Source organism: Staurois parvus, unplaced genomic scaffold (genome assembly GCF_062004578.1).
Source record: "Staurois parvus isolate SC_StPar_1 unplaced genomic scaffold, SC_StPar_1.0 ptg000394l, whole genome shotgun sequence".
Classification (NCBI taxonomy): domain Eukaryota; kingdom Metazoa; phylum Chordata; class Amphibia; order Anura; family Ranidae; genus Staurois; species Staurois parvus.
Genome location: NW_028318190.1, coordinates 9,724,724 through 9,748,848, shown reverse-complemented (window position 1 = coordinate 9,748,848; position 24,125 = coordinate 9,724,724). Strand labels below are relative to the sequence as shown.

At 40.2% G+C, this 24,125-nt stretch overlaps 1 protein-coding gene across 3 annotated transcripts in view; it reads right to left on the bottom strand.

Moving 5' to 3' along the window:
* The window catches only part of ZMYM4 (zinc finger MYM-type containing 4), a 127,626-nt gene that overhangs the window by 94,827 nt on the left and 8,674 nt on the right, over positions 1-24,125 (bottom strand). For all 3 annotated transcript variants that reach the window (XM_089686332.1, XM_089686331.1, XM_089686333.1), the window contains exon 2: positions 10,117-10,590. In XM_089686332.1, the coding sequence (XP_089542458.1) occupies positions 10,117-10,582 (466 nt within the window). In that variant the 5' untranslated portion in view covers positions 10,583-10,590. The remainder of the gene's footprint in view (positions 1-10,116; positions 10,591-24,125) is intronic.

The window sequence follows — 24,125 nt, the reverse complement described above, 5'->3', positions numbered from 1 at the left end:
CTGTAAATATGCAAAATAGTTAAATCCAATAAATAGAATTCAAGAATGGCTGTTCAAGTTAGAATAGAGAAGATGCATATCTCTCTCATGTTATTGTACTTTACGGTTTTGGAGCTTAATGCCTATACTATAATACACGGTTGTAAACTCAAAAATGTACTGAACCAAATAAGTTGTTAGTCTTACCTTGCAGTCATAGTTTTAGAAAACAATGTAAATGTATAACAAGCTACATTTCTCACCTTTCATTTAAACTACTACTTGACACTATGGTCTAGACCAGGGGAAGGCAATCCCAGCACTGGTGCCAGAGGTGGCACGTGACACCATCAAGGATGGCACCCAAGGGGAGTCCTAGGAGACCCACCTCTAATCCCGCTGGTATTTGTTCTTGCGTTGCTCTTTCCAGGCTGAAGCCGTATTGAGTTGGATTCCCCAGGCTGCTCATTCTCATTTTGAAAGGGCAGTTATATTCAGTATTTTTCTCCTCTATGATACAGCACTCATTTAGCCTGAGCAGGCTCATGGCCAAGGCTTTACTGTTGGTGTACCTGCCTTCCCTCTGAACATTTCTCTTCCTCAGCATGCATGCGCCTGGCTCAGCTTGGAGGGGATATAGCCAGAGGTTTATCTTCAAATGGCTATTAACCTCTTAAACAACAATCTTTTATGAGTAACTTATTGCAAATAAGGATTTAATGTGGAGGGAGAAGGGTTTTAAAAGGCTTTTATTTTGCTTGAGGTGATTGTAGTCGTATTAGTGCATTTGCGACAGAAACAATTGAGTACTGTCCGTGATACTTTTTTTATTTGCACAAAAATACAAATTTTGAGGACAAGCTTTCGGAGAATGTCCCCTTCTTCAAGATCCAAGCAGTAAGGCTTTTATAAAATTAAAGCCAATGGGAATTACTAATTTAGGCTACATTCACACGGGCATTTAGCCGTTTTTGACAACAGTGAGCAGTTAGCTACAGCCACCAAGCCCATACAGTACACTATAATGACAGGTTACTGGGTGCTGCAGCTATTCACAACTGTTCACAGCCAGTGATTACCTGCGGTGATGGCTGCTGAAAACACACTTTGTGTGCATTCAGCAGCAATCACCATAGGTAATCACTGGTTGTGTGAACAGCCAGGAATAGCTATGCCCGCCGGCAACTTGTCATAAAAGTTTACTGTACAGGCTTGGCGGCTGCAGCTAGCAGTTAACAGGTGCCAAAACAGCAGCAGGAATCAGCAGATTCCTGCCTCTGCCATTCACTGCAACGCCCAACTAGAAAGAACTACTACTTTAAAACAAGGTTCGGTAACTACTACCTTAGAACTGCTATTGGGAACTACAACTTCAGAATAGATATAGGTAACTACCACTTTAGAAAAAAAATTAGGAACTGCAGGTTTAGGGACTCAATTCTATGCATGGTACAGGTGGTGCTGTCTTGACTGGAGCACTGGCTGGTGTTCATTCTAGAGCATCTATGTGGAAATGACTAGGTCCATTTATGCCAGAAGGTGCAGGAATTGGGGCTGATATGAGACTTGGAGGTGAAGGAATTGGGGTTGATCTGAGGTCTGGAGGTGGAGGCATTGAGGTGATCTGAGGTATGAAAGTGCAGGATTTGGGGTGAGCTGAAGTGTAAAGGTGCAGTAATTTGGGTGATATGAGCTGTAAGGGTGCAGGAATTTGGGTGATGTGAGGTAGGAAAAAGCAACTGATCTCAGGCCTAAAGGAACAGGAATTGGGGCTGATCTGGGTTGTAAAAATGCAGGAATAGGGGTGAAGTGAGGTCTGGAGGTGCAGAAATTTGGACTGACATGAGGTGTGAAGGTGCAGAAATTAGAGCTGATCTGAGGTGTGATAGTGAACAGAGTTCTGGGGGTTCAAGAATTGGGGCTGGTCTAAAGCCTGAAGATACAGGAATGGTCGCTGGAGAATGGGGTGTGAAGTTGCAGGAATTGGAGTGAACGCAGAAAAGATATTTGCTACGGACACAGCTGATCACATGATGTGGTAAAAGGCCAATCACAGCAGCCTTTTACCACGTGATCAGCTGTGTCAAATGACACAGAAGATCACCGAATAAATGCAGTTGCCGGTTATCGGTTGCACATTCCTCACGCTGTCACAGAGTAAGGAAAGTACTGTCGATAACCGACAATTGTCAGAGGACAGATCGGCACCGATCATCAGGGCACTGATGATCAGTGCCCAGCAGTGCCACCCACAAGTCCCCAGCAGTTCCTAGTAGTGCCACTCATCTTTGCCCATCAGTGCCACCCCACCAGTGCCCAGCATTACCGCCAGTCAGTGATGCCCATCATTGTTGCATATCAGTGCAGCAGCATCAGTGCCGCCTCATCGTGCCAGCCTATCAGTGCCCATCATTGTTGCATATCAGTGCCCGCCTATCAGTGCCAGCCTCATCAATGCACATCAGTGAAGGAGAAAAATTACCTTTTTTACAAAATTTCATAATAGAAACAAAGAAAAACAGTTTTTTTTCTCACATTTTTTGCTCTTTTTTGTTTATAGCGCAAAAAATAAAAACACCCATCAGCGAGTAAATACCACCAAAAGAAAGCTTTGTGTGAAAAAATGATAAAAATATCATATGGGTACAGTGTTGCATGACCGCGCAATTGTCATTCAAAGTGCGACAGTGCTGAAAGCTGAAAATTGGCTTGGGCAGGAAGGGGGGTATAAGTGCCCAGTAGGCAAATGGTTAAATATGGTTTTGGTTAAAAAAAAAATTTTATCTGGACAAGTAGATTGTCATGAGGGACAAGTAGATTGGGGCACCGATTTAGTCCCTTGGACAAGTAGTTTTTGCAAATATTTCCACACCCCTGTTATTCAAATAGTTTACAGCATTTACTGTATAGAAATTCCTATTCATGATAAAGTTGTAAAGTGGACTTTTTTTTTTATATAACTGGCATTCTCAATTTCTTTGAAAACATTTTTGGGCACACAATGCTCAAAAGGATGCCTACCCCTGGTCTAGACCTACTTACCCACCTCAGGGAAATTCCTCATGTGACCACACACTGCAGTAAAGGGCCAATCGCAGTGGCCATTTACTATGTGATCAGCTGTATCCAACGACAGCTGATCACAGTTTAAAACACACTTGCCAGTTATCGGCTTTTCCTTTCCCTCAGCGCTGTCACAGTGTGAGGAGAGTAGAGCTGGTAACCGGCAAGTCTAACAGGGGACATCTACACTGCTAGTCAGGGCACTGATCAGTGCAGCCCCAACAGTGCCAACCATCAGTGAAGGAGAAAAATTACTTATTTGCAAAATTTTACCCAGTGGTAATTAACCATTAGCCGCCCGGCCTATAGCCGTTTGGCGGCGGCAAAAATGCATCAGCTTTCCGGGTGCACGCCATTTGGCGTGCTCCCGCACATGCGCAGTTTGCGCGTTCTGTCACCGGCCGTGTACCTCGGACACGGCCGATGACAGATCTGAGTACCGGCCCCCGTTGCCGGTACCATGTGACCTGCTGTGACCAATCACAGCAGGTCACATGACAGTTGTATACAATGGATGGCTTCATTCATGCCATCCATTGTATACTAGTGCCTAGCTGTGAATGGTCACAGCAGGTCACATGTCATGTGATTAGCTGTGGCCAAATCACAGCTAAGCACAAAAAAAAAAAAAAAACCAGAATGAATCGATTTCATTTAGGTAAATGCTTGCTTATAGCAAAGTAATTCTTTGCTATCAGCAAATTGTGTAAAAAAAAAAAAAAAAAACTGATCACTTCCCCAAAGTAGTACAATGTTACTATGGTAACATTGTACTACTTTGGTCATAGTAAAATATAAAAAAAAAAATCTTAAAAAAATAAAAACAAATGTAATAAAAAAAAATATATATATATATTTTTTTTTTTCATACTGTCACCAGTCAGTGTCCCTGATCACCGCCATGCCAGTTATATGATGACGCTGTACTGCACTGGTGACAGTATGTAAAAAAAAATAGTGAAAATAATTTTTTTAATTTTTTCATTTTCCGAAAAATTATGACAAAAAAATACAACTTCAAAAAACTCGCCATTCCTCTTATGAAGTATGTCCGACTGTCTACTCTGCAAAAAGGGGTCATTTGGGGGATATCTGTACTGTTCTGACATTCTTGGACCTCAAGAAATTAGATTGGCTGTCAGTACTTCAGGATTGATCAATATTCAGATCTATACCGTAGTTTGTGAACTCTATAACTTTCCTACAAACTAAATAATACATCCTAATTTGGGTTATTTTCACCAAAGACATGTAGCAGAATACATCTCGGCCTAAATTTATGAAGAACAATTATTTATTTGCAAACTTTTATAACAGAAACAAAGAAAAACGTGTTTTTTTTTCAAAATGTTTGGTCTTTTTTTGTTAATTTAGCAAAAAATAAAAACCCCAGTGGTGATTAAATACCACCAAAAGAAAGCTCTAGTTGTGTGAAGAAAAATGATAAAATTTTAGTTTGGGTACAATGTTGTATGACCGTGCAATTGTCATTCAAAGTGTGAGAGCGCTGAAACGTGAAAAATGGCCTGGGCAGGAAGGTGTAAAATCGCCCGGTATTGAAATGGTTAAACACCACCAAAAGAAAGCTCTGTCTCAAAAAAAAAAAAAAAAAAATGATAAAAAAAAGTTTTGTTCGGGTACAGTGTTGCATGACCACACAATTGTCATTCAAAGTGCGAGAGCTCCAAAAGCTGAAAATTGGCCTGGGCAGGAAAGGGGTAAAAGAGCCCAGTATTGAAGTGGTTAAAGCAACCCTTTCTTAAACAAAAAAAAAAGCCCTTAAATGCTTTACCTTTACCCAAGAAACTAAGCAAATACCTGCATCTCCTATCTACTAATACAGAACACAATATGGCATGACATGGAGCTTGACGCAAGAAACTAGTGAATACGAAGGGGTGATGAGGAGATAAGACACCCCCTGATCTGCTGGTTCCTATAATAGACTTTTACAGGAAACCCATTTATGGACATTTATAACTTAAATAGAACGCTGCAATACCCAACAGTGCCACAAAGCCCAAAATACTGCCCACGCAAATTCCAATTAATCCACTTCAGCTCCAGGCTAATTAGCCGCTGTGATTGCTTGTACAAGAGCTGACTGCCAGCTCTAAAAAAAAACAGTACCGGGGTGATGCCTACAGCTGCAGGCATCTCAGTCTTCTTTAAATCCAATTAAAGCCTCCACATTTTTACTTTCAGAGTGGCACACACACATTTTAATGCACGTTGTCATGTTAAAATATAGTTTAAAAAATAAGATTGTAAAGGACCTGTGTCTGTGTCTAAGGGCTTTGAGATTTTGTAGACAGCCTAAGTTTGAGACACATCTGAGGTCATTTCAAAATAAATGACAGGTTTATTGATTTCCATCTAAACGGCATGGGGGGACCCCACCAACTTATGACATCACTGACCGAATATAAACGTGGTCAAGGTCACCCGGTCACCCTTGCCCTTTTATTTACTTCAGTGGTAAAGGGAAAAAAGGGTGTCATTCAGTGAGAGGCAGGCAACGGGAGCAGTCGGTTGGCGACCATCATTCATTGTGAATGACATGGACACACATTGCTGGACAAGGTGGTTGATTATGGATGTACAATGGGGGACACTTCCTCATCCCCCCCCAAGAACTTGTCAAACAAATGTGTTTCTATTTATTTTTTTGCAAGCTCCAAGCAGGCTTTCATGTGTTTTGCACTGAGGAGGGGCTTCCATTTAGCCCCTCTGCCATAAAGCCCAGATCGGTGGAGAGCTGCAGTGATGGTTGTCCCACCTCCAAACAGGATTTCTGGAGCTCGGTCAAAGTGACCATTGGGTTCTTGGTCACCTTTCTTACTAAGGCCCTTCTCCCTTGATTGTGCAGTTTCGCCAGGCAACCATCTCTTGGAAGAGTCCTGCTTGTGCCATAATTCTTCAATTTGAGAATTATGGAGGCCACTGTGCTCTTGGGAATCTTCAGTGCAGCAGAACTTTTTTGTAGCCTTCCTGAGATCTATGCCTTGCAATAATTCTGTCTCTGAACTCCGCAGGCAGTGCCTTTGACCTGATTTCTTTTGCTGCGATACCGTATGCGTTGAGAAAACTACTAGTCCAGATAGCCTTAGCAAGCTGTCAGCTTATAGTTCTCAAATGAACTACCACAGTGCTGTTCGAGTTCATTGATTTGCTTGTCAGTATGTCTGCTTGCCCCTACATCCCGTAAGGGCAAGCAAATATACTGACAAGTTTGCAAGAAACATGAATCTGCTGATCGCTGGTACAATGCTTTCCAGGATCCTGCAACAAAAAATAATAAATGCACATTTTTTCACCTTCAAAAAATGTGCATTATTTGGGGAAAAATTATTCATTACTCTAGGTCTGCTAGTAAAAATCTATCTTTAGGTCATTAGGGTGTAGGCTCTGGAGTGCTAGTCTTTTTTTTTTTTTTATTATTATTATTACTACTATATGGAACATTCCACTATCTTGAGGGCAAAGTAAAAATTTGCATAACAGTGCTATAGATTATGGGGCTCCCAGGCAGGGGTCGACTGACAACTCATGGGGCCCCCGGGCAATAGGGGATCATGGGGCCCGTGTCCTCGCCAACACCCAAAAAAGCATATGAAAAAGCCAATGAAAGGTACCAAGGGCATCTCATGGGGCCCCCTACTGACACCGGGCCCACGGGCAGTGCCCGAGTGCTTGAATGGTCAGTCCGCCCCTACTCCCAGGGCATTAAAAGGAAAAAAATAAAATCAAACCACCATGAAGGTCCTTTGAGAATCCTGACTCACAGTGTAGCTGCATAGCTGCAGTTTAGGAAGATTACCTTTGGAGCTGTAAGATACTTTACCTTTTCCCCTCATCTTTGTAACAACTTTTTGTTACATTGTAGAAAAAAAGTTTAAAAAGAGGTATAAAGAGATTAGTTTTGCAAGGTACAAGAATGAAGGTGTTTGAACTATTATTGTGGATTAATGCTTATTTATTTTGCTACTGACATATTTTGTATTGCCTTTGGTTCTGTCTGGGTGTGTATGTGCATTTGTATGTCTGTATCTATAATGTACAGCAGGTAAACTAAGTATTGAACGTGTCACCATTTTTCTCAGTAAGTAGATTTCTAAAGGCGTTATTGACATAAAATTTTCACCACGTCGGTAACAACCCATGCAATCGATACATACAAAGAAACCAAAACAAATAAGTTCCGAAAGTAAGTTGTGTGTAATAAAATAGAATGACGCAGGAAAAATGTATGGCAAACGCTAACTGAAATATATTTAATACTTCGTACAAAATCCTTTGTTGGTAATGACAGCTTCAAGACGCCTCCTGTATGGAGAAACTAGCCGCATGCATTGCTCAAGTGTGATTTTGACCCATTCTTCCACACAGTCTTCAAATCTTGGAAGGTTCGTGGGCCTCTTCTATGAACTCTGATCCTTAGTTCTTTCAAAGATTTTCTAATGGATTTAAGTCAGGTGATTGGCTGGGCCATTTTAGCAGCTCTATTTTTATTTTCTTTCTTTGAAACCAATTGAGAGTTTCCTTGGCTTTGTGTTTAGGATCATTGTCTTGCTGAAATGTCCACCTTCGTTTCAGAAAATTTTTATCAAGAATGTCTTGGTACATTTTTTTATTCATCCTTCCATCAATGATATGAAGTTTGCAAGTACCATTTGCTGAAAACTGCCCCACACCATGATGTTCCCACCTCCAAACTTCACTGTTGGTATGTTGTTTTTGAGATGATGTGCAGTGCCATTTGACCTCCAAACATGGTGTGTATTATGGCATTCAAAGAGTTCAATTTTGGTCTTAATTGACCAGACAATATTCTCCCAGTATTTCACAGGCTTGTCTAAATGTTGTGCAGCAAACTTTAAACGAGCTTCAACATGCTTTTTCTTCAGCAATGGAGTCTTGTGTGGTGAGCGTGCATACAAGCCATAGCGGTTCTGTGTATTACTTATTGTTTTCTTTGAAACAATAGTACCTGCTAATTCCAGGTCCTTCTGAAGCTCTCCACAAGTAGTCCTTGGCTCTTGGAGAACTCTTCTGATCATTATTTTCACCCCTCTGTCAGAAATCTTGCAAGGAGCACCTGGGCATGGCCAGTTTATGGTGAAATTATGTTCTTTCCACTTCCGGATTATGGCCCCGACAGTGCTCACTGGAATATTCAGAACTTTAAAAATCCTTCTGTAGCCAACAGTATGTTTTGCAACAATAAGGTTGCAAAGGTCTTGAGAGAGCGCTTTGCTTTTACCCCTCATGAAATGTTTCTTGTGTGACACCTTGGTAATGAGTCAGCTGAGACTGAACAAGCTGATAATTTGAACTGACAAGGGGCAGGATTGCTTTCTAATTACTGATAGATTTCAGCTGGTGTCTTGGTTTTCTATGCCTTTTTGCACCTCCCTTTCTTCATGTGTTCAATACTTTTTTCCCTATGTCATTCCATTTTATTAGACATAGCACCTTTAGAAATATAATTACCTAGAAAAATGGTAACGTGTTTAATACTTATTTTACCCTCTGTATATATCTATGTATGTGTGCATGCATATATGTAAGTATGTATGTTTGTATGATTGTATAGTAAGATTATTGGTAATTAGGATAATATATTTGAATAATTAATTATTGTATAACTTTATACTGATGGGAAGCTAGATAATTTGTTATTAATTATGGAGAAGGGGAGTAAATAAGTTAGTACTTCTTCCCACTCCTTTTCAGATATGTAAACTAAATCATTTAATTTTGTTTACGGTTTTGTTTTTTTGTAATAATTTTTAAAAAATCTGTTTATTACTGTACGCTTACAGTGTTATTTCTTTTATTTCTACAGGTTCAAAATAAATTACTAATACAAAATTAGTTTACTGTAGACTTGCCCTTTGACAGTTAAAATATTAAACATTCAGGGCTTGTTGACACTATACATGCATGAAAACTGATGCGCAGAATTTACTTGCAGAGACATCAGTTTACATGCACGTTTCAATTAGTTTTATACACGTTGCAGATTGTGCAGAAAAAATCTCCACATGACACTAGTGTTGTGGTGTGAACAGGGCACACAGAGAACAATTGTTATCGTTTTGCCTTTTCAGAACACTTTTAGAAAAACTGACATTTCCGAACCAAGGTGTGAACAAGGCCTCAAACTGTAAGAAATACCCCAAACATTTTAGTGTGTGCTTTAAAATGTTATTTTTTGCGCTATAAGCAAAAAAAGACCGACAATGTTGAGGAAAAAAAAAATATTTTTGGACTTTTTGCTATTAAACATGTCCAGTAAAAATGTTTAAAAAGAAAAAAAAAAAAAAAAAAATCACATTTTAGGCCAAAATGTTTTCTGCTACGTCTTTGCTAAAAAACAAAATCTCAATATATGTGTAAATTAATTGGTTTATGTGAAAGTTATAGCATTTACAAATGACGGTATAGATACTGGGATTTTTAAATTTTTTTAAAATTACCTATTAGTAATGTCGGTGATCATTGACTTTTAGAGGGACTGTGGCGGGCATTCTGACACTGGGGGGAAACCAACTTGGTGTCACTGATATCCCCAGTGATCAGTGCTAAAAAACAGCACTGACACTGTACTAATGACACTGGGCAGGAAGGGGTTAATGTGAGGGGTGATCAAAGGGTTAACTGTGTGTTGGGAGTGTTTTACTGGGGGGGGGGCTTCACTGTAAGCACACTGATCAGGATGGCTGTGCACAGGCATCCCGAGCAGTATGCCCTAGCTGATAGTGAAGAAGATTGTTTGTAAACAAAACAGTCTTCCTCCCCGTTGGTGATTATCGGCAATCACCGGCCGGGACCCGGTGATTGACATCCGCAGCCGTGAATGGTGGCACGGCTCACACAAGCCCCACTACCCGGAAATGCAAAATCGCGTATATATACGTGATAATGCGCACCCGTGCTGCTGTGTAACAGTATATCTGCTATACGGCGGCAGGTAAATGGTTAAACAACTCCTAGTTCCGTCCCAGTTACATCACTTTATAAAACTGTATACTGGAATTCTGCACATAATAAAAACCGAGTACTACTTACCTTGCTTAGTGTTAAAACTTCCTCTCAATCTGGACTCTGGCTCTCTGGAAAGTGTGTCCTGGAATATCCGTTCACGGCCTGTTTCCTTAGTTGAGTATGTGTCCTCTGTTTCTCTCTCTCTAGACAATTTGAAGTCCGTTCTAATGGACTGTAGCATGGACTGCTTATTTAGCTGAGGAATGAATTCTGTAAGTCTCTGCAAGTTGCTGATATGTATTTCCCTTTGTTCAGTAGGAATTCTCCCTTCTTCCATACTCCCTTGGGAGTACAGACCAGAAGAACTGTATCCCTTCAACAAGTTATTTTGCTCTTCATCAGCATCAGGAAATGGAACTTTTGTTAGCACCTCTGAGTTCAGAAAATAGTTTTCATCTAGTAGCGATTCGTCTGGTACTCTTGGAGCCTGCTGACTGTTTGTGCTTTCTATGATCTCAGGTCTCAAGCTTTTATTAAAATTGCCATCCATACTTCTGTCTGTATTAAAAAAGAAAAACATTATTTTAGTTACATTTGAATACTATGGGGACAATTTAAGTATAAAATAAATAAATAAATTGCCACTCATCCAGCAAATCTTCATGCAAGTTCTTTAGGGATGTTTTTTCTTCTGAACAAATGTTCTTTTATTATGGGCATCAATAAAATCCTGGCCACTAGAAGGTGCTCAGTAACAGAGAGATACAATGAGGTACAATGCAACATTTCTAGACAACCCTAGGAGGAATGAACAAATACATGTAACCAATTATCTGCCAATTCCCTCTAGTGTTCTCCAGAGTGGCCACTTTGAATCTCTTGCTACAAATAAATGTGTATTTTTTAAGTTCCACAGCTCCATCTAGTGGCCATGATGTGGTATTTGCTAATGTCCAAAATAAAAACATTTGCTCAGAAAGGAATATGCCCAATTTGCACAGAAGGAAGTGTGTATGCAGATTCACTTGACAAATGGCCATACCATTTTTTTTTTACTAAAATAGACCCCTTAATGTGCGATAGTATTTGTTACATCAGCCTGCCAATACATGAATAGAAATTCAGCTGGTCCCTGCTGAAGCAGCCAAAGTTCAATCCACATATGGCCAGCTTTAGCCTTGCCAATAAGGGTACCAATTATGGGATGGACATAGGGACAGCGGGTTAGGTTACAGAGCAAGTCAGGTTGAAAAAAAAAAATACCCATGGAGTGCAGCCAATAGACAAAACTTCTCTGAAAGCACATTAAAAATGAAACAAAACAAAAATGAAACATACAAGCAATATGCTTAACGCGGTATTAAACCCAAAACTGAAAATGTAATAAATTGCAGCTCACCAATCATTAGATGTGGTGGCTGAATTAGTTTTTTGTTTTTTTTTCTGATCTGGTCAGTAACACACCTCCTGTATTCTACAGATACCATTCTGAAGGAATGAGCACAGGGGCAGATTTGTACAGCAGCATCATCGGTCAGAGAAGGGGAATGTTAGAAGTACTAGAAGATTTGAATACAGTGAAAAACTGAAGCTGAACTCCAGCTAATACTTTATAATCTGTTACAGCAAACAGTTTTTCCTGTTGGGTTAAAAGGTGTTACATAAAAAAAGCTGATCATTGTAAGCACCCCTTCCATTGTTAAATGGTTTGTCTCATCCCTGTAACTGCAAGAGAGCTTTTCTCTTGAAAAACAACAGACTCACTGGCCAGATCACCAGATGAAAATAGAAAAAAGAAAAACCTAAACAAATTAACTAATGCAGCCATCACATCTAAGAATTGGCAAGCTGTGCTTTTGGGTTTAATACTGCTTTAAATATATGACACAAGTTAGAAAAAAAAAAAAAACAAAGTAGAAAATATTTTCCTCCTGCTCAGCGGGGTATCTGTCAGCTGATCCTAACGGATGAGGCGGATAAAAGGTCTATTTCCACTCCACTTATGCAGCGTGAACACAGACACAGCCGCTTTCCTCTATAGGCAGTTGAATGTAAACAGATCACCTGTGTTTACATCTGTCACCAGATGGTGAATGGATCCCCGTCTGTTTTCAGCAGATCAGATCAAATGCAGGCGATGTAAATGGACACACATCTGTTTACAGCCGTCATCCCATAGAGGACAATGGGGGCATAATTACAATGACCACAATAGATGTGTGCCTGTCCCCCCCCCCCCCCCCCAATACTGAACCCTGAATTTATAGATAACCTGGCACTATGCATAGAAAACTAGGTCCAGATCCAAGTACCAAGACTTTCCTAAACTATCATGCCTGAAGTAGCTGCCTGTTTGCTTTATTAACCAAAAATGACGCTCACTGTTATATGCGATTGGGAAAGGAAATTTTCATCAAGTTACAAGGTTTTTGTTTTTATTGATACAGAAGGTTACAGCACAGAATATAATATAGATTCTCTTAAAATGTATCCATGGTCAAAGTTTACAAAATAAACAAAAGCCTTTGTGAGCTGCTATGTGATAATAGATCAACAATACCAGTCTTATAAAACATGTGAAAGCTGCCTACATCCTTCACATTCCCATATATACAGTCATGGCCGAAATTGTTGGCACCCTTGATATTTTTCCTGAAAATCAAGTATTTCACACAAAAAAGGTATTGCATTAACACATGTTTTGCTATACACATGTTTATTCCCTTTGTATGTATTGGAACAAATATAAAACAGAGGCAGAAAAGCAAATATGACATAATGTCACACAAAACCCCAAAAATGGGCTGGACAAAAGTATTGGCACCCTTAACTTAATATTTGGTTGCACACCCTTTGGAAAACATAACTGAAATCAGTCGCTTCCTATAACCATCAATAAGCTTCTGACACCTCTCACCCGGAATTTTGGACCACTCTTCCTTTGCAAACAGCTCCAGGTCTCTCTTATTGGAAGGACACCTTTTCCCAACAGCAATTTTAAGATCTCTCCACAGGTGTTCAATGGGATTTAGATCTGGGCTCATTGCTGGCCACTTCAGAACTCTCCAGCGCTTCTTTGCCATCCATTTCTGAGTGCTTTTTGACGTATGTTTGGGGTCATTGTCCTGCTGGAAGACCCAGGATCTTGGACGCAAACCCAGCTTTCTGACACTGGGCCCTACAGTGCGACCCAAAATCCTTTGGTAATCCTCAGATTTCATGATGCCTTGCACACAGTCAAGGCACCCAGTGCCAGAGGCAGCAAAACAACCCCAAAACATCATTGAACCTCCACCATATTTTACCGTAGGTACTGTGTTTTGTTCTTTGTAGGCCTCATTCCGTTTTCGGTAAACAGTAGAATGATGTGCTTTACCGAAAAGCTCTATCTTGGTCTCATCTGTCCACAAGACGTTTTCCCAGAAGGCTTTTGGCTTACTCAAGTACATTTTGGCAAACTGTAGTCTTGCTTTTTTATGTCTCTGTGTCAGCAGTGGGGTCCTCCTGGGTCTCCTGCCATAGCGTTTCATTTCATTTAAATGTCGACGGATAGTTCGCGCTGACACTGATGCTCCCTGAGCCTGCAGGACAGCTTGAATGTCTTTGGAACATGTTTGGGGCTGCTTATCCACCATCCGGACTATTCTGCGTTGCAATCTTTCATCAATTTTCCTCATCCGTCCACGACCAGGGAGATTAGCTACAGTGCCATGGGTTGCAAACTTCTTGATAATGTTGCGCACTGTGGACAAAGGCAAATCTAGTTCTCTGGAGATGGACTTGTAACCTTGAGATTGTTGATATTTTGCCACAATTTTGGTTCTCAGGTCCTCAGACAGTTCTCGTCTCCTCTTTCTGTTGTCCATGCTTAGTGTGGCACAGACAGACACACAATGCAAAGGTTAAGTGAACGTCTCTCCTTTTTATCTGCTTTCAGGTGTGATTTCTATATTGCCCACACCTGTTACTTGCCCCAGGTGAGTTTACAGGAGCATCACATGCTTGTAACATTCTTATTTATCCGCAGTTGTGAAAGGGTGCCAATACTTTTGTCCAGCCCATTTTTGGAGGTTTGTGTGACATTATGTCGAATTTGCTTTCTTTCCTCCCTTTTTTTGTTTTGTCCCAATACACACAAAGGGAATAAACATGTGTATAGCAAAACATGTGTTAATGCAATACGTTTCGTGAGAAATACATGATTTCCTGGAGAAATATCAAGGGTGCCAACAATTTCGGCCATGACTGTATATATATTTGTGTACACTTCAAATAAACCAAATCAGGGTTCCTCCTTATCACAGCATTGACTTCAGCCCCCTGATGACGTCACGTGACCCTGTGACGTAAAGCATAGGGGAGGGGCTGGATGACATCACGATCCAGGCTGGGGAAAGAGCCTGACCTTAATGTTGGGATCCACCCCAGAGGCTGGAGGGGCACCTTGCTCAGCCTCTCAGAAAAGCACTGAGAGCCTGAGCCAGCTGCATAAGTGAGTGCTTGGGGGGGCAGAGCAGATAGCTATAACTGACAGTCACTGCTCTCTGCTCAGAGCAGATGTTCTGACACTTTAAGCTGGCGGGGGACAGATGCAGCATCGGTAGGTAAGTATAACTGGGGCAAAAAAAAACCCATACTTTTCTTTAAAGGATAAAGCACAATTGTTGGACGTTTTTTCTCTCTATATGTTGCTGAGTGGAAGAGCATATTGGAGAGAGTCTGGAGATCACAACACAGCAGTATTAAGGAACAGTGAAGAGTCCATTCATTGAGAAGAAACAACACAGTCCACATTGGGGGACACAAGCGCTGTATGACCCTAAATAACCGTAAGGTCATAGGTGAGAACGCATCTGGTGATGGTCACACAGTAAATAAAAAGGCACAAGCACAGATGGGTGATTCACTATAAAGAAGCTATATTTGAGGAGGAAAGAGCACTAAAGTGACTGCAGTTTTGGACTTTTGGATGTTTTAATTATCTGTGTAAAGCTCAGCACATTGTTTTATTTTATGCTCAAAATGTTACCACTTAAGCTCCGGAAGGTTTTAACCCTTCATGACCAGGCTATATTTTTGCTATTCAGCACTGCGCTACTTTAACTGGTAATTGTTAAACCACCCACTGTACCCAAATGAAATTTATATAATTTTTTTCCATAGAGCTTTCTTTTGGTGGTATTTGATCACCACTGGTTTTTCTTTTATAATTTTCTTGTGTAAAAGAAAAAAACAAACATTTTGAAAAAAAAAAAAAAAATTCTACTTTCTGTTATAAAACATATCCAGAAAAAAAAAAAAAAAAAAACACACACACAAAAACCCAATTTTCTTCATAAATTTAGGCCAAAATGTATTCCACTCCATGTCTTTAGTAAAGGAAAAATCCCAAGTGTATATTAATCAGTTTGTGTAAAAGTTATTGTGTCTCCAAATTATGATATATATTTCATTAATTGATCATTCCTGATGTACTGACTGCCTATCTCATTTTTGAGGCCCTAAACTAAAGGACAGTTCAAAACTGAAGTTGTAATTCATTTTCTCACAATGTTTTGGAAAATGAAAAAAATTTAATTTTTCACAATTGTTTTTAACATACTCCCACCAGTGCAGTACTTCATCATCATATGGGATTAGAGTACCTTCTTTGGGTAGTGCCCTGTCACAAAGCTCTTTTTCCCCACCTCTAGAGAGCCACACCTGGCTGGATTTCAAGGGTTATTTTAGAAGTGGAGTGACTGATTGCCCCTGTTGTCCACGTATTGTTGGAGAAAACAAATTCACTTCAACAGTGAGTGGGAAGGGATAAAATATTATTAGGTCTATTAATTGTAATACCACCCAATTAATATATTTGGCTACTTGTGATGTCTGCTCCATACAATATGTGGGCAGACCTATTAGGAAGTTGTGTGACCGGCTCCATGGTCATGTGTATGATATTAAAGTCCCATTTTTCTAACGTTGCTCGTCACTTTCATGAATATCATGGGGGAGATCACGAAGTGTTACGTATTCAAAGTATTGAAAAAGTAGTCTGCTCAAGAAGGGGTGGTGGTACCTTTAGACTTCTGTGTAAAAGAGCTCTATTTAATCTTTCACCCGCAAACACGAATCCCTAATGGCTTCATCTTTAAATGGGACCTCACACATTTTTTTTTTTCATTGAGTGAAGTCCTGTATACATTCATGGGTCTATCTGGGTGTGTATGATTAGCTTATTGGCTTTGATATTGTGTGTGTGGCATGCATATCCCTGTGAATGTTGTCTTTACGGGTTTGACTCTTCGGAATTTTGGGTGCTTTAAAACTAGTGGTGCACCAAAATGAAAATTCTGGTGCTGAAACAGAAAATTCAGGATGCACTTGGTCGAAAACCGAAACCAAAATGTCTGCATATGTGGGGCTGGGAAGGCTAATTTTTTTTCTTTTTTTTCACTTTTAATGTGTGTGTCTCTTATTTTTTTTAACTTATTAAGTGTTCTTGCAAGAACACTTATTGTTATCTCACAAATATATTCTTATTTTTATTCTTATTATAGCCAAATTTGCCACGCTAACTCCTCCCACAGTTTTTACACTACAAAGACAAGTAATATATCAAAACGTGTGGATTGTTACAGATCGGATTGCTATTACTTTGTGGAACGTTTCACCGAATGGTTCACGAAATATCACGGTTTTTGTGGTGAAATTTTCCCATAGGAATGAATGGAGCAACTAGAGTGTGAGCTGACAAAGCTAGAGTGTGGAAGGAAAAATCAGAACATGATTTCTAAACTGCCATCACTCCCTCATTTTCAAGCCCACCTACACAAATCTTATATCAAAACGTTCAGCTAACCCTGCTGCCACTAAAAATGTTCATGGCTAAGGCATAGTCCTGATAGTTTTCACAATATCACCTTTTGTTTGCAACGCACGCCGCCCATTGACTTTCATTGAAACTTCTCTCACAGCCACCTGAAATTTGAAGGGACATTTCTAAACTGAGACTGTGCCTTCATTTTTAATATTTCAGAGACATAGTATACATACAGCTTTTCACTGTAGGATTTATAGTTTTAAAACTACAACCATTTAAAGATGGCAACCGCCAGTGAAGTGAGAAAGTTGGAGCAGTGTGTTTATAAAAGCTCCTCTCAGCTTCCTGTGAGTGAGTTGCCATAGCAACCGAAGGTGAGTCACCAGGAAGCAGAGTGACCAAAGCTACAGTGTGAGCTGCAAAATAAAAGTTGAAATGCATTTCTTCATGCTTGCCATGTGCACTGTTTACATTTGATCAATTTCTTGGTTAGGGTTGGATGCAAGAACACTTCACACAATTTCCCCAGAAATTGTACCTTTTCTAGTTATTTTATTACTATCACATAGGAGACCAATATTCCCCTATGTGATAGCATATAAGTGACAGGTCCTCTTTGCAGGGGGGCAGAGTGCGCAAGAAGGGGGCAGGAGAGGAGCAGTGTGCAGTGAGGGAGCAGTGAAAACAGACAGGCTCCGCCTCACTTGCCGCCTCTAAATGCAATTGCCGGCTTGGTTTTCTTCACTTTATAGCGCCGAGAAGGAGCTGTTATTCGTCCTGCCACTAAAGTAAACAAAGGGGTGCCAGACCCAGCCACTTTGTTTACTTTAGCGATTGGGCGAATAACAGCTCCTTCTTGGAGCTATAAAGTGAAGAAAAAAAAAACGGCAATTGCATTTAAAAAACGTCAATTTTTTTTTTACTGGTGGCAAGTAAAGGAGCCTGTCTGTATACACTGCTTCCCCACTCTCCTGCCTTCCTCCGCCCCCCCCCCCATCTGTAGTACACACAGCTCTCACAAACCCCGCAATTATTGGCACCTGTATTGGCTCACTTTTTCCAATCAATAAAATGCTGAAAGGGCTATCAAAGTTTCAGTGCATCCCTATTTAACACTGCTGTCATGTTAAGTTTTAGGTCTATAGTGCTTGTTTATTATTTCATACTTTGTCTTTTTTCATTTTTGATATAAGATTTTTTACTCTGTTTACACGATTTAGTGACAGGTACCTGTATCGTTTTTAGGCAGTGATGTAGATCAGGTAGTGGCTAACAAGAGTTAATGCAGCGGGTCCAGCTGCAATTAGTAATGGATGATTGGGCTTTACATCCCTATATAAGTAACTATAGTAGACTGTGATATTATCTCTGCTATGGGTTATGATTAAGCACTGAGGCTGGAGCAAAACACGTGAACCTTTCTTCCCCCAAGGGTCACTGCATGGCGATTTATGCTGTTTTTCATATGCAATAAAATGGACAAGTGTTTCAGTGCGGCTCTTTGGAATTTCCATTGATCAGCGCCATCATAGGACTGGTGTGGTGATCAAGTATGCTGACTGATGACTGTAAAATAATATTTTTTTGATTACATTCTTTAAACTTTTTACACACACCAAGTTATGACACTGTACTACTTTTATTTTGGGGGGGGGGGGGGGGGGGGTTGGGGTGTCTACACTTTCTGCTTATACAGTGAAGATCACTGTATAAGCAATAGTTTTAGCTATCATGAATGGGTTAATTCATGCAGTTTGCTCTTGGTTGTGAACTGGGATTAGCTACAGCTAATCATATGGTACCGGTAGCCAAGTACCATGTGATTGCTGTGGGCCAATCACAGATCACAACCAAAAGCAAGCACTTCATGAATGACAAGCAGTTTACATTGCTATCATGTGATCACCATGACCAATCATAACTATCAAATGATAAATGATTACTGGTAACAGTGATCTGCTGTATGTCATTGTGCAGCCCACCCACAGAAAAATTACTATGGGCGGTCGGTCGGCAAGTGGTTAAAAACATTAAATCCCACATTGTATTTCAATCATGTCAGTCTACTGTAACTAATCTGAACAATCTTAAAATGGAGGTTCAGTCAAACACTACCTACACTTAAATATATTCCCACCCCCATTCTAAGCCTATTCTATCTACCCTGTGGAAGGAAAGATCTGTATTTTTATCTATTTTGATGGCGCTCCGGTCACATGATCAGGTATCTGCACCGGCTTCAATGTAGAGGTGGGCCAGCCGACAACGGATGCACATAGTCACCCCATTTGTGACGTCATCTCCCACTGAAGCCAGCTGCTGGAGAGATCATGTCTAAAACTTAGTTTGTAAAGCTCCCCCCACATTTACTTTGGCATGTATCCAATATGCCCTGGGAGCAGGTACTGCGGTGTCACAGAGCCTGACTCCTGAACTACAGAGGTGCTAAAAGGAGGAGTTTCAGGAGGCGGTACAAGAATCAATGCTTGCAGACAGCAAGGTACCATGGGATATGTATTCCTTCGAAATTGAAAGCAAACAGCAGAGAAGCTGCAAAGTATGCAGGGAATCCAGGGAGTTGTGCAAAGGCCAGTAGATCCCAGAACTCACAACACGCCAGACTGGATTGGCAGAGTCTGTGAACAGCAATTTTCAGGTCTTGCCACAGATTCACATTTGGATTTAGGACTTAGCTTTGACTTTAAAACCATTCCATCATAGCTCTGGCTATATGTTTAGGGTAGTTGTCCTGCTGTTAGGTAAACCTTCGCCCCAGTCTCAAGTCTTTTGCAGACTCTCGAACAGGTTTTCTTCTAAGATTGCCCTGTATTTGGCTCCATCCATCTTCCGATCAACTCTGACCAGCTTCCCTGTCTCTGCTGAAATAAAACATACCTACAAAATGATGCTGCCACCACCATGTTTCACGGTGGGGATGGCGTGTTCAGGTGGATGTGTAGTGTTAGTTTTCCGCCACACATAGCGTTTTGATTTTAGGCCAAAAAGTAAAATTTTGGTCTCATCTGACCAAAGCACCTTCTTCCACATGTTTTCTGTGTCCCCACATGGCTTCTCTCAAACTGCAAACAGGATTTCTTATAGCTTTCTTTTAACAATGGCTTTCCTTCTACAGCTCTTCCATAAAAGCCAGATTTGTGGAGTACACGACTAATAGTTGTCCTGTGGACAGATTCTCCCACCTGAGCTGTGGATCTCTTCAGCTCCACCAGAGTTACCCTGGGCCTCTTGGCTGCTTCTCTCATTAATGCTCTCCTTGCCCGGCCTGTCAGTTTAGGTGGACAGCCATGTCTTGGTAGATCTGCAGGTGTGCCATACTCTTCATTTTCGGATGATGGATTGAACAGTGCTCCGTGAGATGTTCAAAGCTTGGGATATTGTTTTTTATAACCTAGCCCCACTTTAAAACTTATCCACAACTTTATCCCTGACCTGTCTGGTGTGTTCCTTGGCCTTCATGATGCTGTTTGTTCACTTACGTTCTCTAACAAACCTCTGAGGGCTTCACAGAACAGCTTTATTTATACTGAGATTAAAATACACACAGGTGGACTCTTTTTACTAATTAGGTAACTTCTGAAGGCAATTGATTGACTAGATTTTAGTTAGAGGTATCAGAGTAAAGGGGGCTGAATACAAATGCATGCCACACTTTTCAGATATTTATATGTAAACAATTCTGAAACCCCATTTATCATTTTCCTTCCACTTCACAATTATGTGCCACTTTGTGTTGGTCTATCACATAAAATCCCAATAAAATACATTTAGGTTTTTGGTTGTAACATGACAAAATGTGGAAAATTTCAAGGGGTATGAATACTTTCAAGGTACTGTATATTGGATTGTAAAAAAAAAACTATTGTTTGTATTATTACAATGCAGGATATTATGAAGTTAAATGCTGTGATCATTGAAGCCTTAATAAACAGTAGTACCACTCTTTAGAAAAAGTTCTTTGAAATCAAAGAACTCTTGTATTTGCATGAAAAAGCCCTTCAAGCCAATGATCTAATACCATTTCTGAAGTAAATAATTCACACAATTATTGGAAACTGGCTCAGCTGACTTTAACAGGGACTCATGAAAATAAACACCTGGGCAATTAGGCCTTGGCAAAAGTTATTTCCAGACTAGTACATTTGTTCGAAATACAGTGATTCAGTGAATAGGTTTTGCTGCCCCTAAACAAAAAGCAGGTAAATCAGAGAATACTTGAAAGAAAAATGTAATTTTACTGCACTATACTTGACAAGAAAGTCAACTCCAAATTCTCCAGCTTAAATGCAGTATTGAAGATGTGATAATCTAGTGTCACATTCATCCCATGTCTACCCCCCCACCTCTAAAGTCTTAGCCCAAAATCAGCAAGCCTATCCATGTCAGATTATCTACTCACATTCCTTCCCAAATCTGACCATATTTGGTCAAGATCACAATAAATTCTGACCAGCCCTTTTCTAAGATCTGGAACAGGGGCAAGGGGAAAAATGCAATACCTTAACAGCAAAAGCAATCAAGCAGGAAAAGGGCCACACTTTGAATTATTGAAAATAAGCACAAGGAAATATCAAAACCATTTTGCATGGTGTGGCTTAGTAATAGAATATTTTTCCATGATGTAGCTCAAGCTATTCATGTTTTTGCGTATAAAACATGTCACGTCCTTTAAAAATTACCAAGCTACACACAAAATGCAACAGCCAGAAATTTTCTACATGAAGGCTTCCTACATGCAAAACAGTATAACCAGACTGTGGCAATAAGCCAAAAACGACCATTTCATCCATCAAGCAGAAATAATATAATCCATGGCCACCATCAAAGCTTCAAGATTCTCCAAATGCATAACTTTCCTTTCTGTAGCTTGCGAAAGCCCGTGAACCACCAAATTTAACCACTTGACGACTGCCCGTAGTAATTTTACTGCAGGTGGCGGCTCAGTCACAGCTCACCATCTGAGCACCAGCCGACTCCCACTGTGATTGAACATAGTGGAATTTTGTTATCAGGTTTCAGCCAATGACTCATGGTGGAGACCTATTGATCGGAGGTGTCAAAAACACAGCCCAGAGCCCTGTGTTGACAAACAACACAGGGCTTTATACAAAGGGAGCGATCTGTGTGTTTCTTCTCTCTGCAAAGTAGGGAGAAGGAACAAACAGATTTCTAGTAAAAAGCAGCACATAATACTCACATTAACACTTGAGATGTGACCCCTTCCCAGCCAGTGTCATTAGTACAGTAACAGCATACAGTATTATCACTGATCACTGCATTAGTGTCAGTCTACCGCCCACAGAGTGTAAGTTAGTGTCAGATTGTCTGCTGCATTATCACAGTCCCACTACAAGTCACTGATCACCGTCATTACAAGTATAAAAGAATAACTAAAAATTCCAGTATATATACACACACACACACCATAGTTTGCAGATGCTATAACTTTTACAAATCCAATCGATATAAACTTATTGGGATTTTTTTCACCAAAAGACATGTAGTAGAATACATTTTGGCTTAAATATATGGAGAAATTTGATTTTTTTAAATTGTTTTATTGGATATGTTTTATAGCAGAACCTAAAAAAATATTATTTTTTTTTGCAAAGTTATCAGTCTTTACTCATTCATATAATGAAAAAAAAAATTGGTGATCAAATACCACCACAAGAAAGCTCTAGTCATGGGATAAAAATGAAATATTTCATTTGGGTACAGCATTGCAAGACCACACAATTGCCAGTTAAAGTAGCAAAGTGGAGGTGCTAAAATATTGCACAAGTGCTTAAACTAGGGCTGCAACTTATGATTATTTTCATAATCAATTAGTTGGTTGTTTCGACTAATCGGATAAAATCCTGAAAAAAGTTTGGGACATAATTTAGTTACAATGCAAAGTTAAAAAAAAAAAAAAATGTATTCCTAAATATCTACAGTATATGCTGTGGTAAATATACTGTAAATAACCAGCTATATATTTAGGGAAAACAATATCTAATCCACTCTGAGAACAAGATAGAAGAGATGTATATACTATTAGAGGTTGAATCCGATACATATCATCGAAAAATGAAAACTTTTTTTTCTTAAAATAAAGAGGACCTAAAATGCTGTTTTGCAGATTTTCAGATAGGACTGTAATTTAATATTATGCATGATAGACTCCCTTGTCATAGGCAGGTAGCTTGGGAGCATTCGTTCGATACTCTAATTCGGGGGTCAGCAACCAATAGTTCGTGATCTAACAGTAGATCTCAGCCAGGTGACTGGTAGATCAGTCAGAGCTTGCTGACCCACCATCCCAGAGCATCAGAGTGCAATGCAGAGGGACTACTTGTGAAGTTGAAGATGTAGTAGGGAGCAAGAGCTGCATAAGTTGATGTCTGCTCTGTAATGCTGGCTCCTACACCCTGTCATGGTTTGGGTTAAACAGGCAGCGGTCTGTTGCTTTCTCACCACATGCGTTACCCCTTGAACCCTGCAGTTGTGAGGCACTTGCAGAGTGGCCCCATTTACTTGAATAGGTCTCGAATGACAGGTGGTAGAACCCATTGAAAGCAACAGGGGATGTAATTCCTGCTGTGGAATGTGTATACCTTTGGCTGCTGCCTCAGCAGCTAAAGGGGGTAGGGATTGGGGCGGTAAAACCATGAATCAGCTGCAGGGTTTTATTACCTGCCAACTTTATACTGCATGTGAACAAGCCCTAAGAATGCAATTGCTGGATGCAACTAAGAGCTCATTCACAAGTGCAGCAGACACTACTGCTCCTCTGCAAAGCGATCCAAGTGTGTTTGACAGATGTGAGGAGGAGATATGTTGCCTTCTCACCACGTGATTTAAATCCACAATTGTCATGGAAAGCACACGATTGTGACGCAGTAGTAAATTAGAGATTTAAATCCAGTGTGAGGAGGTGACACTGGTCGACACTGTGCCCAATGATCTTTGAATTCTCCCATGTTGTTCAGGTAGATCTCCACCTCTCTAAGGTTGCCTACCCCTGCTCTAATTGCCAGTGGGGTCAAACTGATGTGCATTTTCGACCGCAGTGGTTGGAAAAATCGAAGGAGTAGAAAAGAAAACGCTTGTCAGTCAAACGAATTTTCAGACAGTATATGTGGGTTTTCGCTCAAAGATTACATTCATTTTAAAACTGAATGTTAAAAGGATGTGAAATTTTCAAACGACATTCATCCACTCATTAAAAGCACAAAGAATTTTTGTACAAATATTCTCCAAAAACCAATATGTGCATGGCCTG